Below are 15,114 nucleotides of genomic sequence, written 5' to 3' on the forward strand. Positions count from 1 at the left end.
CTGTGTCCGTTGACAAAGGCCTCGCCGCCCGTCGTGCTCTCGTCACCGGTCAGCATCTTGAAGGTGCTGGTCTTGCCCGCACCATTGACACCCAGGAGGCCAAAGCACTCGCCTGGACGCACGCCCAGGCACAAGCGATCCACCGCCAGGATGCGGCCGATCTTCCGAGACTTGTACACCTTGGGGGCGAAGGGCTGCGCGCTCAGCTCAGGGGCAGGGGAGCCAACCACAGCCATAGGAGACCCTGCCCGGCCACGCCCTGCGTCCCTCAGTGCCCCCGCCTACTTTGGTCAGATTCTCAATCTTGACCATGTCATTATCGGCGTCTCCACGAAGCACTCGCTGCCGCTCACTGGCCACATCTATGTCGTCCTCCACGGGTTTGGTGGACACGGGCATGCGTCTGGGGGGACAGGGTGGGCAGTGCCTACCCGCTGCCCTCCACCCACCCCTGCTGGCCAGTGCCCACATGGGCCTCTGGCTGTAGGCATGGCACGGAGTGGGCAGTGCCCAGCCTGGTTGCTTTCCCGTCCTCCTCCAGGAACCACACAGACTCACTGTGGCTGCCGCAGGAAGTTGTACTGGCACATGAGGGTAAGGAAGAAGCCCACGAAGCCCTCGACTGTCATGGCCACCAGCCCACGGGTGACGATGTCCCACTCGAATGGGGACTTCATCTTGTCAAACTGGCCTGTGGGGCGGCCAGCTCAGGGGCTCCGGGAGCCAGTGCCCTTCACCTGGGGCTCCATGGCTCCCAGCCAGGCCTGCCCACCCCACCCCGCACCCACGGGCACAGCCTCACCGATCTTCGCATAGTACTCATTGATGTACTCGTTGTAGGCCATCTCCATGAGCCCGTGGCCCAGGTTGTAGTTGGGGAAGATAAGAAAGCAGTTTTTCAGGTAGCTGTTGACGATCTTCAGGTCCTGGCGGTCCCAGGCAGGTGGGCACAGCCTCAGCACTGCTGCCCCAGCCCCACCCTGCCATCTTCCTCCCCGCCCCTGCCCTGCCCAGCTGCCCACCTTGTCATGCTCGAAAAGCTGCAGCAGGAAGGTGGCCACCGTGGCGGTGATGCCGATGAAGAGGTTGATGACGATGAGGAACACATAGGCTGAGCTGGGCACCTCGAACCAGAAGGAGGCTGGGTACATGATGGGGGTGATGGACCACCTGTGGAAGTGGGCGTGTCATGGCCAGCCCTGGCTCCCTGCATCCACGGCTGCCTGCAGCCCAGCCCTTACCCATAGAGCAGGAACAAGGACAGCACCGCAGGGAAGTTGGTGGGCGACGTGTAGGCCGGCAGGTCAAACACGAACAGGATGATGACGCAGCAGGTGGCAGGGACCAGGTAGTTGAGCTGCAGAGGCAGGGGCAGCTGATGAGGCAGGGGGCAGCTGGCGAGGTCCAGGGGTGGACGGTGAGATCCAGGATGACTGGTAAGGCGTGGGGACAGGGCTGGGCCGGGGTAAAAGGCAGGGACACACCATGTCCCACACGTAGTTAGCCAGCCAGTAGATGACAGGGTTGCAGCCGCTGACAAACTGCAGATGCTTGGCCTTGGTGGACTTCTCGGCCACCAGGAAGACCACGAAGCTGGCTGGCACAAAGGACATGGCCACGATGATGAAGATGGCGATGACCACGTCTGTGCCCTGCAGCCTAGAGGGAGGCAGTGCTCAGTGGGTACAGTGCTCTGGGGAGTCATGAGCACCACTCCCCGTGCCCCGCCCCACCTACAGGTAGTCCAAGGAGAGACTGGCACTGGTCTTGTTCATGGGGTGGTTGGTGACAGTGATGCCTGCACACAGGGAGGGCAGCCTCAGTCCTGCTGCCCCCAGCCCCATCACCCCACCAGGCTCCCCCAGGCCCACCGTGCCCCACCATAGGCTGCAGGGTTGCCTTTGCTCTTGGGCAGGTTGGCACGCAGGATGGCGTTGTTGAGGCTGTTGAGGTAGGTGGGCATGCTGTGGTAGCCCTTGTTGTTGTAGAGCACCTGGGGAAGGAATGGACTCAGACAGGCCCTGAGCAGGCAAGGGCCGCACGCAACCTGGGCGCCTGGGCGGCAGCTCACCTGGGCCACCCTGCGCACCGCGATCTTCCGCACCATGGGTGGGGCCCGGGCACCGAACGAGGCCGGGATGGACTTCTGGATGTTGCCAAAGGTGATGGCCCCATACCTGCAGGTGTGCAGGTGGGAGAGGCAGTGAGGCTAGGTGAGCAGTAGCCGGCTGCCCTTGTACACAGCCACTCCCACCTGGCTCACCGGTGCAGCCGGAAGCGGTCAGAGGTGAACAGCAGGTACTCGGAGACGTTGTGGCCTGTGATGTCCGTCAAGATGTCGCCTGTGACCACTCGCATCTGGGGTGGGTGCCCACCCACGCTACTGGGGCAGGAGAAGCCAGTGCCCTGTGTGGAGCAGGTGCAGCGGACAGGCTCCCGCACCAGGCGTGGGAGGGAGGGCGCCAAAGTCCACGTCTCTGTGGGTGTGACACGGCATGGTAAGATAGAGCCCTCCCAGCTCATGCACCCCACAGCTCCGAGAGCTGGTACCTGGCCCAGTGGTGGGTGGCAGGGAGGCGTTCCAGGCTGGCGGCAGGTCCTCATCCAGGGACACAGGTGAGTCAGATGGGGCAGGCGAGGGAGGGGGTGGCACGAAGTTGGACAGCGGCAGCCCTTGTGTGAAGGACTCCAGGCACATGCTGTCGAAGAACCTGGCGGCCAGCACTCGGGACTCCCCGCTGCTCAGGTTCAGCGTGGGCCCCAGTGAGCCGTTGGCAGGAGACTTGAGCACGCAGGTAGCTCCCACTCCTGAGGGCAGCCGGAACGTGCTCACTAGCTGCTGGGGGCTGGCATCGGGGGACAGCTGCAGACTAGGGGAGGGCATAGCAGTGTGAGCTAGAGGCACCTGTGTCCCTCCCTGAGGGGTCATCCTGTTGTTGGCCTCACCGGTATTCGCGGCGCTCCTCGTTGGCATAAGGGATGAAGTTGCCTCGGGGCTGGGTATAGTTGTGGTACTGGGAGGGTGACAGCACCAGCGGGGGCAGGTCACCTGCAGGTGGGCAGGAGCCCTGAGCAGGTTCTAACCACCAGCCAGAGGTCCCCATGCCTTGGTGCCCTCTTCCTAGTGCCCAGAGTGCCCAGGTTTGGGGTCTGGGCCCTGGGTGAGATCCAAGCAGGCAGCGTCCCCTAGGAGGCTTGGAGGAAGGCCAAGGACTCACTGGGGACGATGTCAGCCCTGCCCTCACCCGCCCTGTGCCAGACCAGGTGTCCGTACCAATCTCAGGGACAGACAGGGCCACAGTCATGGCCACACAGACGAAGAAGGCAGGCAGCAGGATCTGCGAGCAGAGAGCCTTCGAGTTGCGGCGGGCGCAGTGGAAGCGCTTGACCAGGAGCCCATGGAACTGCCGTACCTTCAGCCACCAGCCCTCCAGCTTGTGGCTACCCTGGCCCACACACGCCAGGGCCTCTGCCTCAGCCTCTGCACAGAGAGGACAGCTCAGTGGGCAGCCCACGCCACCCCACGCCCACCCAGCCTCACCCACCCAGCCTCACCTTGCAAGCTGACATTGTCCGGGTCCTGCAGGTTGTCAAAGAGCGGCCTGTAGTCACCATAGACATCTGTGTAGCCAGCTCCCTCATCGCCGTGGGCAGAGCCCACCGAAGACACTGACTGCAGCGACGCCTGGGACTGGGTTAGCGCAGAGCATCGGGCCAGGTTGCCTGACTGACTCTCCCCAGACACCGGGTCCTCTGCCCCAGGCAGCACGTCCTTCCTGGACTCCTTCATGTCTGCCAGGCCAGAGGGGAGAGCGGAGATGGGAGGGGCCGAGGGCCACCTGCCCCAGGTGTACCCATCCCCAGCTCCCAGGCCACCCCCGTGTCCAGGACCTGTGGCCACCCAGAGGAGCTACCCTAGAGACCAGGAGGAGACGGCAGGCCAAGGGCAGGCCCCGTGGACAGTGGCAGCAGGGGCTCACCAGCCTCGCTGTTCTCCAGGGACTGGTCCTCCTCAGACACCTTGAGGAACACCTCCTCCAGAGTAGTGTCCATCAGCCCGAAGCTGCTGAGGTGTAGCGCATCCAGGCTGTGCTCCAGGTGCTGTGGATGGGCGGGTGAGGCCAGCACTGCGGACACAGCCGCAGTGTGCCACCTCCTTCGCTGACCCCCGCTGCTCTGCAAGGCCCTCATACCTGGAAGAGGCGCTCGAAGGCCCCCTTCTTGGCCGCCTCGCTGGGCAGGATATAGGAGAGCTCAGTGCTCGTGTCCGATACCAGCAGGCAGGACGCTACGTGCTTCCGGATGAACTGGGACACCTGGGGCTCCGAGCAGCTGCTCAGCAGTGCCCGACCCGGGGGACTGGATGCCAGCCCTGGCTCTGGGAAGGGAGGGGAACAGGGAAGCGATTCACTGGGGGACCCCCCACGGGGACCCGGCCAGGTCAAGATGGGGGCACGAGAGGAGGAGCCAAGCCCACCGGCATCCCAGGTTGGGGAGCGAGGGGAGAACCCACGCTCCACCTTGGGGTCTGCGCCAGGGGGTCCTGGGGTGGTGGCCCGAGGCCTGCTTGGGCCATGTCAGCACAGACCTGGGGGGACCCCGGGCTCGGCAGGCCGCTTGACCAGCGTGAGGCGGTACCCGTCGCCGTAGGCGCCCTTGAGGAAGAGCGGGGAGCCGCAGCACTTGAGCTTCCCGTGGGAGATGATGGCGATGCGGTCCCCCAGCAGGTCGGCCTCATCCATGTGGTGTGTGGACAGGAGGATGGTGCGTCCTGGGGGACGTGCAGACCAGGGCTCGGGCCGGGTGGGGTGGCCGGGGCGCCCGCACCTCCTGAGCCAGCCTGGAACCCCATGCACCTGGTTTGTACTTCAGGATGAGGTCCCAGATGGCGCGGCGGGCGTAGGGATCCACACCCGCCGTGGGCTCATCCAGGATGATAGCACGGGAGCCGCCCACGAAGGCGATGGCTACAGAGAGCTTGCGCTTCATGCCGCCTGACAGCGTCTGCACCAGCGAGTGCCGCTTGTTGGAGAGCTCCAGGTCCTCAATCATCCTGGGAACGGCAGGAGGGCCACAGGCTGCAGCGTGAGGCCAGGCCGAGAGCCGCACCTCTGCCGCACTGCATGTCCGGAACCTGAACAGTTGGCTCCGGCCCTGCTCCTCCCCCACGGCCCCACCGCACCCGCCTCCCCTCTCAGTGCCACCGCCGTCCCTCTCCCCCTGCCTAGCCAGACCCCTCCAGGCCCCAGCCCCGGCCCTCACTTGTCCATCTCCTTGCGGATCTCCCCCTGCACCATGCTCTTGAGCCTCGAGTAGAACCAGAGATGCTCCTCCACCGTGAGCCGGTCGAAGAGCACGTTGTGCTGCGGACACATGCCCAGGTTCTTGCGGATCTCATCCATCTCTGTGCGGATGTCGTGGCCATAGATGGTGGCCGAGCCCGAGGTGGGCGGGAACAGGCCGGTCAGTATAGACCTGGTGGGAGGCAAGGTCAGGGTCCACCCCTGCGGGACCCCACCCTTCCTGCAGCGCGTGAAGCACCGCCTGGGCCCTCACATGGTGGTGGTCTTGCCCGCGCCGTTGTGGCCCAGGAAGGAGACCACCTGGTTCTCGTACAGATTGAGGCTCAGCTTGTTGAGGGCCAGCTTCTTGTCATTCTTGTAGACCTTGGTGAGCTTGTCCACACACACAACCAAGGGCAGGTGGGTGGGCTCCTCTTCCATGCCTCGGGTCTCCTCTGTGCACAGCCATAGGTTAGCAAGGTGTGGGCTGAGTTGAGCCAGCCCAGGACCCAAACCCAGCACCCACCCTGGCCAGCACTTGGGCTCGAGCCTCACCAAAGCGCTGGCTCTCCATCGCGCAGGCCTGGTCCTCCTCCATGATGCTGAGGCGGGGGGCATGTGCCCAGGGCCAGCTCCACTCCCACGCCTCTGTCCGCCCACTGCCCAGCCAATAGGACTTCTGCAGTGGGAAGTACCAGGGCCGGGGCAGCCCATACATGCCTGGGGGTCGGGGAGGGGAGGGGAGGCTGACCGAGGGCCTGGGGGTGACTTCATCCATGGGTCCTGTGCCCATCTGGGGGCCCCCGCTGCCTTTAGGAGGGAGCCCAGCGGGCTGGCCCCCTCACCAGCTGGGGACCCACCTCCAGCTCTCCCCTGCCCTTCCACGGCCAGGCCAGTACCTGGGTGCACGGCCTCGATGTACCACGTGAGCACGCCATAGACAACTGCATCCACCATCAGCATGGTGACAGCGAGCAGCAGGTTGAAGTCATCCCCTTCCACTGGGGACTGGCTGAACGTGTGCCACTGGATGCCCACGCCCGCCACCTCATACAATGCGAAGTACTTGGAGCCCAGGCCAAAGGCTGTCGTGGACATCAGGGACTAAGGAGATGGTGGTGTCAGTGCCGGACGGGGTCACCCCACCCCACCTGGCCCTGCCTGCCTGCCCTCGCCCTCACCGCGATGCACTTTTCGAAAGCGGTGATCTTATCGTGAGCCACCTCCTCTCGGATTGCCACGTACATGTAGGGCACGTAGCTCAGGAAGTAGATGATGCCTCCACAGGCGGATGCCAGCTTGGCCTTCGAGTACAGCACGGACACCAGGAAGCTGCAGCAGACGGGCCATGTGGCCATCAGCATGGCTCCAGAGGGTGTCCCCACGCCACGGGAGTCCCCAGCCTCACCAGTGCTCACCAGAACATGATGGTGGCCACCGCGTAAACGGCGAGGAAGAGCCAGATGATGAGCACGTGGCTGTGCATGAGGACCTGGCCGTACTTGAGGATGGCGGTGAGTGCAGTCACGGAGATGGACAGCTGCACGAAGCCCGTGATGAACCAGGCCACCCAGTGCACAGCGTTGTTGAGGCCCATGGTCTTCATCACCTGTGGGGGTGGGGCAAGCAGCACCTTGGGGTAGTGCCTGGGAAGGATACCCTGCCCCTGCCCCGGCCCCAGGGTGCAGGCAGGGTGCAGTGGTGGCCCCTGGGCCCACCTCCTTCAGCCGGTGCTCCTTCTCTGCCACGATGTGCTGGATGGTCATGGCCACCGAGTACACCCAGGAGATCACCATGCACAGCGGCATCATGTGCTCGATGACAAACAGGAAGCTGGGGGGGTACGGGTGTGAGGGGCTCAGCTGCGCCAAGCCAGCACCCTCAGCCCCATGGCCTGCACTCACTCGTCTCGCGTGTAACAGGGGTAGGGGAACATCTGCACGTAGTTGCCCGGCTCCACCACATCATGCCCCACAAAGGTGTTGATGATGGCCCGCTCCATCATGTCTGCGCGGGGTGGGGGACAGCAGTCAGGCCTGGAGGGCCCCTCCCGCTGCACCCCACCCCCCACCGTGGACTGCACCCCTCACCCTGGATCCACACAAAGCCGTAGAGAAAGTAGAACCGGCCCCCCGTGTTGGGCCCTGGCCGCCAGTAGGCACGGCGGATCTCGTTGGTTTTCTCCGTGAAGCTGGAGTTCTGCCGGATCTTGTAGTGCACGTGGGGCGGGAGCGAGCCATCTTTCCGGGTCTGGAAGATGACGCCTGGGGGTGGAGACGGAACGGGGCTAACTGGATGGTGTGGGTGGGGAGGGGGGCGGTGCAGAAAAAAACCGAGGAGTGCTGTGTGGTGGAGCCAGAGGCCGATACCAGGCGCAGGGACACGGGGTGGGAGGGTAAAGAAGGTAAAGAGAATCCGCCTGGCAGGGAGCAGGGCTGCGGGCCACGGGGCGCGGAGCCCAAGCGGGCACCACTCACTGGCAAACACGGTGACGTTGTCTTGGTAGGCCTGGTTGAGCGTGTAGTTGACAATGCTCTCCTCATCAGGAAAGCCCTTGAAGATGTCCACGCTCACCTGGAGGGGGACAGCGTTGGAGCCCTGGGCAGGGGCGGGTGGGAGTGTGGCCTGCCGGCCGCTGGGATCTCTGCCCACCTTCGACATGAACTGGATCCAGCCGCAGGCGGCATTGTCAATCGTGTCCAGCTGCTGCAGGAGGGCTGTGCCATTGGGCAGCGAGAAGTTGTCCTGGCGCAGGGCGGGTGGCAGCTCCTCCAGCGATAAATTCAGGGCCTCCGGGTGCAGCCGCAGATCTGCCACGTACTGGGTGGGGGTGGAGGGCTGGCTGAGGGGGTGACCCTTCTCTGGCGGGGGCAGCAGGCTCCAGGTGCTGCTGGGGTCCTCGCCCATCACCCTCTCCCACACTCCGCACCTGCTGCAGCCAGTGCAGGTGTTGCTGTAGCCGGCCCTGCTCCAGGAAGCTGCGTATCTCTGCGGAAATGTTGAGCCAGACCTGGGCGTAGTGAGTCACGTTGCCCACAAAGGCAAAAGTCTCATTGGCCTGTGAAGGGGACACCAGGGAATCAGCTCCAGGAAGGACCCCGGCCTGGGGGCTCTCTGCTCCCTCACCGCCCACTGAATTCCATCCAGAGGCTCCCCTCTTCCTGTCACCCAGACCCCACCCAGCTCCAGCTGTGCCATCCCAGCCCCTTCCTCTGTGTCCCTCGAAACGTGTCCTTTGGGTGCCCTGATGCTCAGGGGTCATCTCCCCTTCCCTGACCTAGGGACCCGGCTCCAGGACTCGGCCCATCCACAGGCTGCCCCTCTCAGGCCCTTTGGCAGCCTTGGCTTCCTCAGTTCTGCACAGGTCCTTCCCCAAGCCGCCCTGCCCACAGCGGGGGCAGCAGCCAGCGGCGTGCAGCGTCTCCAGACCCACACCCTCTTCCAGCTGCAGGGAGCTCCCAAGGGAGAGCAGTCAGGGGCCTCTACAACTTGAAGCCTGGAGCTCCGTAGGTCCCCACCTACAGATCCATCACAGCGGAGGCTGGGCAACAACCTGGCCGGCAGAGCCCCCCACCCAAGCCTCTGGCTCCAGCCAGGAAGACCCAGCTCATGCACCTTGAGGATGACGCGGTCAGCCTCTGAGCCCGCCGGCGCATACAGGATTTTGGGGTTGCTGGTCATGAGGTGCACTAAAAGACCGAGGTTCCGCTGCTCCTTGCTTGTGAAGCCCAGAGAGCTCATGTTGCCCCTCCGCAGGGCTTCCGGTTCGATGGTGCTGGGGTGGGGAGGTGGGGCGTCAGGGAAGGGTGGGGCTTCCCCAGATCTGGGGCCAAAAGGTGCTTGGTGTGGGCTGGGCTGAGACCAGTGGCACAGAAAGAGACCTCAAGGTGAGAGACGCAGTCGGAGGGCCACGGTTCAGGTGTTCAGGCCCACACGAAACACACACACACACACACACACACACACCCCACAAACCTACCGATTGTTGCCGCACAAGATGGGCTGCAATCCGGCCCAGAGCTGCACAAAGGCAGAGCACTGTCCCTGCAGCGCATCAGTGGGAGCTGGGGGCACTGGGGGTGCTGGGGCAGCTGGGGCGCCCTCCTCGGTGGTGGTGTTGGAACTTGCACCTGCCGCTGTCCCTGTGCCATTGGCTGCACCACCTGGGCCACTGGCAGGAGGAGCTGGGGCATGGCCAGTGCAGGCGCCCTGGGGGAGCAGCAGGGCCAGAGCGGACAGTACATCCACATCCTGGAGAACTTTCTGGGCATCCAGCAGGTCCCCTAAAAGTGCCTGGAGCCTCTGTGGGGGCGGTGCCTGCTGCTGGGCGTCAGAACTGTTGGGAGAATCCAGGCCCAGCTGGGGAGAGATGGGCACAGTGGGCATGAAAGACTTGGCGGGAGACTGCAGTGGTGACCAAGGTCAGGGAAAAACAGGAAGGAAACCAGCAGGAGCAGCGCTGGGCAAGGAGGGCTGACGGGGCTGGAGATGCAGGCCAGACGACAGATGGGCAGGGATGAGTCATTAGCAGGCACTGGGTACCCGGCCACAGACCCCCACACCCCTCGTGGGACCCAGAAGCTCCCTCAGCCTGGCCCCTGGTAGGCAGGGCCTCACCTGCTGAGCTGTCTTGGTCACGTCCAGCTGCTTCCAGAGCTCTGTGGCCAGTCCAGTGAAGCGCTGGGCACGTGCCCCAGCCTGCCCACTGCAGACAGCATCCTGGTAGCCCTGCAGGGCTGCCTGCTGCCCCTCAGGCATGGTGAGGATTCGGCCCAGGTCCCCAGAGCCCGGAGCACACGTGAGCTGCTCCAGGAAGGCAGGGGACAGCAGCTCCTGCGGACAGGCACAGGGGACAGCTGGGGTTGCGCAGGTCAGGGGACACCAGGAGACTAAGGGCACCGCCCTGTCCACAGCCAACTTGGGGCTGCTCGGTTCCACAGCAAAGGGGTCACTCAAGATATCATCCTGGCACTCTCCCTGTGCCAGCCACCAGCGCCCAGGAGGAAACCCACATTACCAAGGTGGGTCAGGGCCTCCAAGCGGGAGCCCCACTGCAGGATGGCAGCACATCTCCACCCACAGACAGGCCTCTCACCTCCATTTGGAACAAGGAGCTGCTGCCCAGGTGGCTCCAAGGCTCCTGACCCCTCAGAAAGCCTGACTCCCCATCCAGGGTGGGCAAAGGGCCAAAAAGCAGGCGGTAGACCTGGGGGTAGGGGACATGGCTCAGCCAGGTGGGCTCCACAGCCCTCATTTCCAGTCTGCTGCAACCAGGGGGCAGGAGGAGGGTAGAGGAGCACAGCACATGCACACCCTGCCTCACCTCCCGTGGGTCCACGTGGGCAGCCAGGACAGCCTGTGCCGTGCTGTTGGGCAGCGACAGGTTCTGCATCAGGAATCGCCAGAGCTCCTGTGGGTCCCTGGCCACCGAGTCCAGAGAGAAGGGCACTGGACAGGCAGGTGGATGGGGATGAAGGCTGGTTCTGACCTCAGCATGGTAGTCCCAGCCCCCAAAAATGCAAGTGCCAGCCAGGCCCACCCCAGGTGCAGTTGTGGGGAACCTGGAACTGTGTATTGCAGGGGCCTGGGGGCAGAGGCAGGTGTGACCAGGGAGACATAGCAGCCCCCAGGCCCCGCACTCCCCTGACAGCGCACCTGCAGATCCATCCGGGTGGCTCTCCCAGGTGCCCGGGCCTGAGCTGAGGGCTTCCAGGTGCTGGCGCAGGGCCTCGAGCTCTGAGCCCAGGCTGGGCCTCGCAGGGTCGAACAGGTTGCCCTCTTCCACCACGCGGCTGAGGCGCTCCAGTAGCTGGGTGACCCTGCACCACCACGGCTGTCACCCACTCAGAAGGGCTGGGGATGGGGTGGGACTTCCCAGCTCCCAGGGGCAGGAGCAGGGACTCACGTGGAATTGGCATACTGCAGGAAGCCGAACTCGTCCCGCTGGCCATCTGGGCACAGAGACTGCATGACGGGCAGGATACCAGCAGATGTCAGAGGTGCGGCCGTGTAGAAGGCTGGAGGGGTGGAAGAGGAATGCGGGGAGGGACACAGGTGGGGGATGAGAAATCAGGAAGAAAACATAGCTTCAGGGAGGAGACCAGGGTGGGAACAGAGCACCTGACCCTCCAGCTACGCTAAGGCCACAAGCTCTAGTGCACGTGACTCTAGCAGGTCAGAGGTCACAGGGCCACCCACCACCCCTTCCCTAGAACCCCCAAGCATCACTTTCCCCTCAGCTGGTACAGGACCAAAATGTCCTGGCACCACCCTGCAAAAAAAACAACTCCAGTGTGGCACTGCCCACAGAGCCCAGGAGAGCACATGGGGACCCCTGCTGGGCAGTGACCTCTGACCTCTTGGGTCAACTGGTTAGCAGAGTGAGTACGGAGTCTGCAGGAATCTGAAAGGAGAACACCCAGGCTGACCCAGGCCAGCCCAGACGCCTCTTCCCCAGAAGACATGGCCAGGTGACCCGCCCGCCAGGTGCACCGGTGGAACGATGCCACCATGGCTCCAGCAGGGCACCAGCAGTGGCCAGGTGTCCTGGCTTGTCACTGTCCACACCCCTCCGTGAGACCATCCACCATCCCAGATCGTGAGCTGGCCCCTCCTGGCCGCAGGCCACAGGCTCTGCGGGACTCGGCCAGGAAGGCTGGAAGGGCTGTTAGTGCAAGCAGGAGGGGGGCTCAAGCTGCACCAGGAGGCCCCGCCAGGCCATCCTGTAGCTGCCACCTGGCCAGCAAGGTAGCAGCCGCTCACTTACACACTGCATGCGGGCCGGCCGAGGAGGACAAGAGACCATGCAGGGTGGGGACGGGTCAAAACAGAACAAAGGAGACCAGTGAGTGCCAGGCTCGCTAGGGATGGGCACCAGCATCCCTTGCTGCCACGCTGGCCACAACCTCCACAGACACTCGGGAGCCACGGCCGAGACCCACTGGGAGCAGGCACATGGACCCCGCCTGGGGGAAGTCTTGGGACGGACCCACCCACAGCCCCCCACCTACCATCCCACCACACCTGCTGCCTCACCTTCCTTCACAGAGATGGTGGGCTTCTTCTGCCGAAGCCCCAGCAGGATGAAGAAGAGGACAAGCGGGATGAAGATCTCAAAGGCCAGGACCCACTGGAAAGGGCGGGCCGAGTGAGGCCACACGCAGGTGCCCGGGCCTCCCACCACTGCACTGAACAGTCGCGGGTCCCAGCCCGCCCTCACCTCCCAGCAGGGCCAGCCCAGCCCTGGCCATGTGTCCCTGGGGCCAGGACAGTCTGCACAAGCTCTGCAGGTCCAGCCAAGGTGTTGGTCCCTTTTAGCACACCAAGAAGTGAGCACTGTCTATGGGCATCGATTCAGGTCTCCTGTCCCCAGACCCTGTCCTGCCAGCCACAGCAGGAACCACCCACCCTCTGAGGAGCCCCAGGGCCAGAAAAAGCAAATCAACCAACTTGTGGTCCATCCTGTCCTGTGCGCATGCCAGCTCCTCCACCTTCCTGCTCAGTCACCTGGACAGGAGCCTGGAGCCATCTAAGCCACATGCAGCCCACCTGCCTGCAGCTGCTGCACTCCCTAGAACACCCTCCTCTCCACCTCAGGGCGGGAGAAATGAGCCCTGGTGCGGGAGGCCCGGCCTGAGCCAGGGACCTGAGCCTCCGGAAAGACCTGGTCCCCAAGGCTGCAGGGCCCCTCTCTGCCCTGGCCTCTCCGCCCTACCACCTCTGCCACCTGGGGCTGGGCTGCAAGGTGAGCCTGGTCGAAAGAAATGCTGGAGACCGGGGCCAGGATTCCTCCTCTGTTCTGCTGGAAAAGGAAGGACTTCCCATGCCAGATCCACCCCTAGCCCAGGGGAGAGGGCTAGCCACACTCTGGGGGAGCCTGTCCAGGCCAGCCCCTGACCCCGACAGGACAGAGGGGACCCCTTAGGTCTTCTCAGAGGCACCAGATCCCATCCACCCTCACCCCACTTGAAACATCAGTGCTCTTCGTGGCTGCTCCAGCCCATCCCAGCTGCGTCCACTGTGCTCTGACAATAGAGCTCTGTGATCTGGAACACCACGCTGTGTGTCCGCACCCCACGCCCGCCCCAGCCGGTGCCAGCCTCCACCCCCTTCCCAGCCAGCATCCAGGCCAGGACCAGTGAGGAGGTGCTGCAGGAGCCCAAGGGCTTCAGGACCAGCATGAGCCACACATGCCCAGGATGAGGGGAGCCAGAGGCGGGGTCCCTGCCTGGGTGCCACCTTGCCCACACCACCCTGCCACCAGGCACCTCCACCACCGTAACTGCAGCAACAGGCCAGGCTGCTCCCTATCTCCATAGCAACAAGCTGCGCATGAGCTGCAGGAGGGGGAGGAGAGCCCTGGTTGGCAGGGAGGCAGGCAGGTGGCCACAGGGGCATCTGGTTACAGTCAAGCAGTGCGGGTCCAGCACCACCTGGGGGCCCACCTGGGTGCTACAGGTGGCCCAGCCTCTGTCCCTTAACACCAGCCCTATGTCCCCTTTTCATGCCAGGGCCTGGATACCCACCCTAGGCCAAAGTCCCTCCCTGTAGCCTGAGCCTCCTCTCCAGTAGGGACGGGAGACCCTGCACCCCAGCTACTCAGTGACAATGACCTTGTCCCCCCACATGTGGCCTCAGAACAGACCCAGGTCTGGCTACCTAAGAGGAGACAGACCGCACTCACAGACAGGAAAACAGAAGCACCACACTTGGGGAAGGGGTAATCGTACAAGGCAGAGGTCCCAGATTCTGCCCCTCCTGACACCCAGCTCCGAACAGCTGCACCTCTGCCCCACTGTGCCACACTGAAGGCAGGGCAAAGCCTCCAACTTCCAGGTCCTGCCCTAGTGCCCAGCCCCAAAGCCCAGGACCTGCCCAGGAAAGGGGTCAGCCAGCCCACCCCAGCAAGGGCTCGGTGCTCCACTGTGGGAGCTGTGTGGGAGCTGGGACCTTCACAGCAGCCCAAGCACCTGGACAGGTTCTAGAGGCAGCCCAACCTAACAGGCAGGGCCACCCCTGCGAATACAGCAGGCATTGCCAGGTACCCCCACGGGCCACTGCTCCCTTCCCTGAGTCTTGGGGTACCCCCTAAGTGCAGGGGCCACACTGCAGCCTCTGCTCCCTGGCCCGAGGGCCCTTCTCAATAAGCATGTGCCTGGGGCTAATTCCAGGCCTGCTGACAGGCCACCCTGCTGTCTCCAGCGACCCAGCAGCTAGAGCTGTAGACCCAGTCCTGGAGACTTCTTGCCACCTGGCCTTGGGCACTAGGGCAGAGTGCCCCAAGCCTGGCTCCCTGCCAGGGCCAGGTGATAAGGTAACCCTGCCCGGCCGTGGTGTTGATGGCCATCACAACTTCCCAGTGACGAGGTCTCTGCCTTGGACCTTGAAGCCCTTCCCAATGAGGAGCCCCTCCTAAACTCCCGCGGCTCTGCACCTTGCCCTGGGAAATCCCAAGGGCCCAAACAAACGCTGGCTGACCCAGGCCTCTCTGGTCTCCTGAGGTTGAGGCAGGGAGGACAAGCTACACGGGAGTGATACCCGCAACTCCTGCCTCTGACAGCTCCTGTGCACACCCTGGGCCCAGTGCGGGCCACCTGGGGTCACTGCCACCCACAAGTAGATCCGCCTGGGGACATCTGCCTCCAAAGGACAAAGGGGTGTCGGGCGAGGCTGGCACAAGGACATCGGGGTGGTGAGAAAACAGGAGCCAGGGCTGTGGACGTGCCAGGAGGGGGAGGATGGGGTGGAGGAGGCCGGAGGAGGCCGGGCGCAGGAGCGCGACGGGGACCAGCTCGCCCCAAGGGCAGAGCGGCGGCAGGGAGGGGAGGCCGGG

General features: G+C 64.1%; 1 protein-coding gene across 1 annotated transcript in view; it reads right to left on the reverse strand.

The window, feature by feature from the left end:
- Abca2 (ATP binding cassette subfamily A member 2) overlaps nucleotides 1-13,280 on the reverse strand; it is a 15,957-nt gene extending 2,677 nt beyond the window's left edge. Inside the window, exons 1-41 of the mRNA XM_010608957.3 lie at nucleotides 12,732-13,280; nucleotides 12,318-12,411; nucleotides 12,049-12,051; nucleotides 11,188-11,299; nucleotides 10,938-11,101; nucleotides 10,606-10,730; nucleotides 10,378-10,488; nucleotides 9,900-10,115; nucleotides 9,262-9,641; nucleotides 8,898-9,057; nucleotides 8,212-8,340; nucleotides 7,935-8,102; nucleotides 7,760-7,856; nucleotides 7,373-7,546; nucleotides 7,187-7,289; nucleotides 7,001-7,115; nucleotides 6,701-6,891; nucleotides 6,464-6,614; nucleotides 6,182-6,386; nucleotides 5,838-6,002; nucleotides 5,557-5,737; nucleotides 5,263-5,475; nucleotides 4,857-5,053; nucleotides 4,589-4,771; nucleotides 4,194-4,378; nucleotides 3,981-4,101; nucleotides 3,556-3,792; nucleotides 3,275-3,481; nucleotides 2,947-3,049; nucleotides 2,551-2,870; nucleotides 2,264-2,477; nucleotides 2,072-2,177; nucleotides 1,882-1,993; nucleotides 1,738-1,798; nucleotides 1,485-1,659; nucleotides 1,242-1,357; nucleotides 1,023-1,170; nucleotides 803-926; nucleotides 559-691; nucleotides 286-403; nucleotides 4-179 (exon numbers count right to left, since the gene is read on the reverse strand). Of these exons, the coding sequence (XP_010607259.1) occupies nucleotides 4-179; nucleotides 286-403; nucleotides 559-691; nucleotides 803-926; nucleotides 1,023-1,170; nucleotides 1,242-1,357; nucleotides 1,485-1,659; nucleotides 1,738-1,798; nucleotides 1,882-1,993; nucleotides 2,072-2,177; nucleotides 2,264-2,477; nucleotides 2,551-2,870; nucleotides 2,947-3,049; nucleotides 3,275-3,481; nucleotides 3,556-3,792; nucleotides 3,981-4,101; nucleotides 4,194-4,378; nucleotides 4,589-4,771; nucleotides 4,857-5,053; nucleotides 5,263-5,475; nucleotides 5,557-5,737; nucleotides 5,838-6,002; nucleotides 6,182-6,386; nucleotides 6,464-6,614; nucleotides 6,701-6,891; nucleotides 7,001-7,115; nucleotides 7,187-7,289; nucleotides 7,373-7,546; nucleotides 7,760-7,856; nucleotides 7,935-8,102; nucleotides 8,212-8,340; nucleotides 8,898-9,057; nucleotides 9,262-9,641; nucleotides 9,900-10,115; nucleotides 10,378-10,488; nucleotides 10,606-10,730; nucleotides 10,938-11,101; nucleotides 11,188-11,299; nucleotides 12,049-12,051; nucleotides 12,318-12,411; nucleotides 12,732-12,821 (6,383 nt within the window). The 5' untranslated portion in view covers nucleotides 12,822-13,280. The remainder of the gene's footprint in view (nucleotides 1-3; nucleotides 180-285; nucleotides 404-558; nucleotides 692-802; nucleotides 927-1,022; nucleotides 1,171-1,241; nucleotides 1,358-1,484; nucleotides 1,660-1,737; nucleotides 1,799-1,881; nucleotides 1,994-2,071; nucleotides 2,178-2,263; nucleotides 2,478-2,550; nucleotides 2,871-2,946; nucleotides 3,050-3,274; nucleotides 3,482-3,555; nucleotides 3,793-3,980; nucleotides 4,102-4,193; nucleotides 4,379-4,588; nucleotides 4,772-4,856; nucleotides 5,054-5,262; nucleotides 5,476-5,556; nucleotides 5,738-5,837; nucleotides 6,003-6,181; nucleotides 6,387-6,463; nucleotides 6,615-6,700; nucleotides 6,892-7,000; nucleotides 7,116-7,186; nucleotides 7,290-7,372; nucleotides 7,547-7,759; nucleotides 7,857-7,934; nucleotides 8,103-8,211; nucleotides 8,341-8,897; nucleotides 9,058-9,261; nucleotides 9,642-9,899; nucleotides 10,116-10,377; nucleotides 10,489-10,605; nucleotides 10,731-10,937; nucleotides 11,102-11,187; nucleotides 11,300-12,048; nucleotides 12,052-12,317; nucleotides 12,412-12,731) is intronic.
- Nucleotides 13,281-15,114: the final 1,834 nt, after the last annotated feature.

Source organism: Fukomys damarensis, unplaced genomic scaffold (assembly GCF_012274545.1).
Source record: "Fukomys damarensis isolate Sample0158 unplaced genomic scaffold, DMR_v1.0_HiC HiC_scaffold_36, whole genome shotgun sequence".
NCBI classification, from domain to species: Eukaryota; Metazoa; Chordata; class Mammalia; order Rodentia; family Bathyergidae; genus Fukomys; species Fukomys damarensis.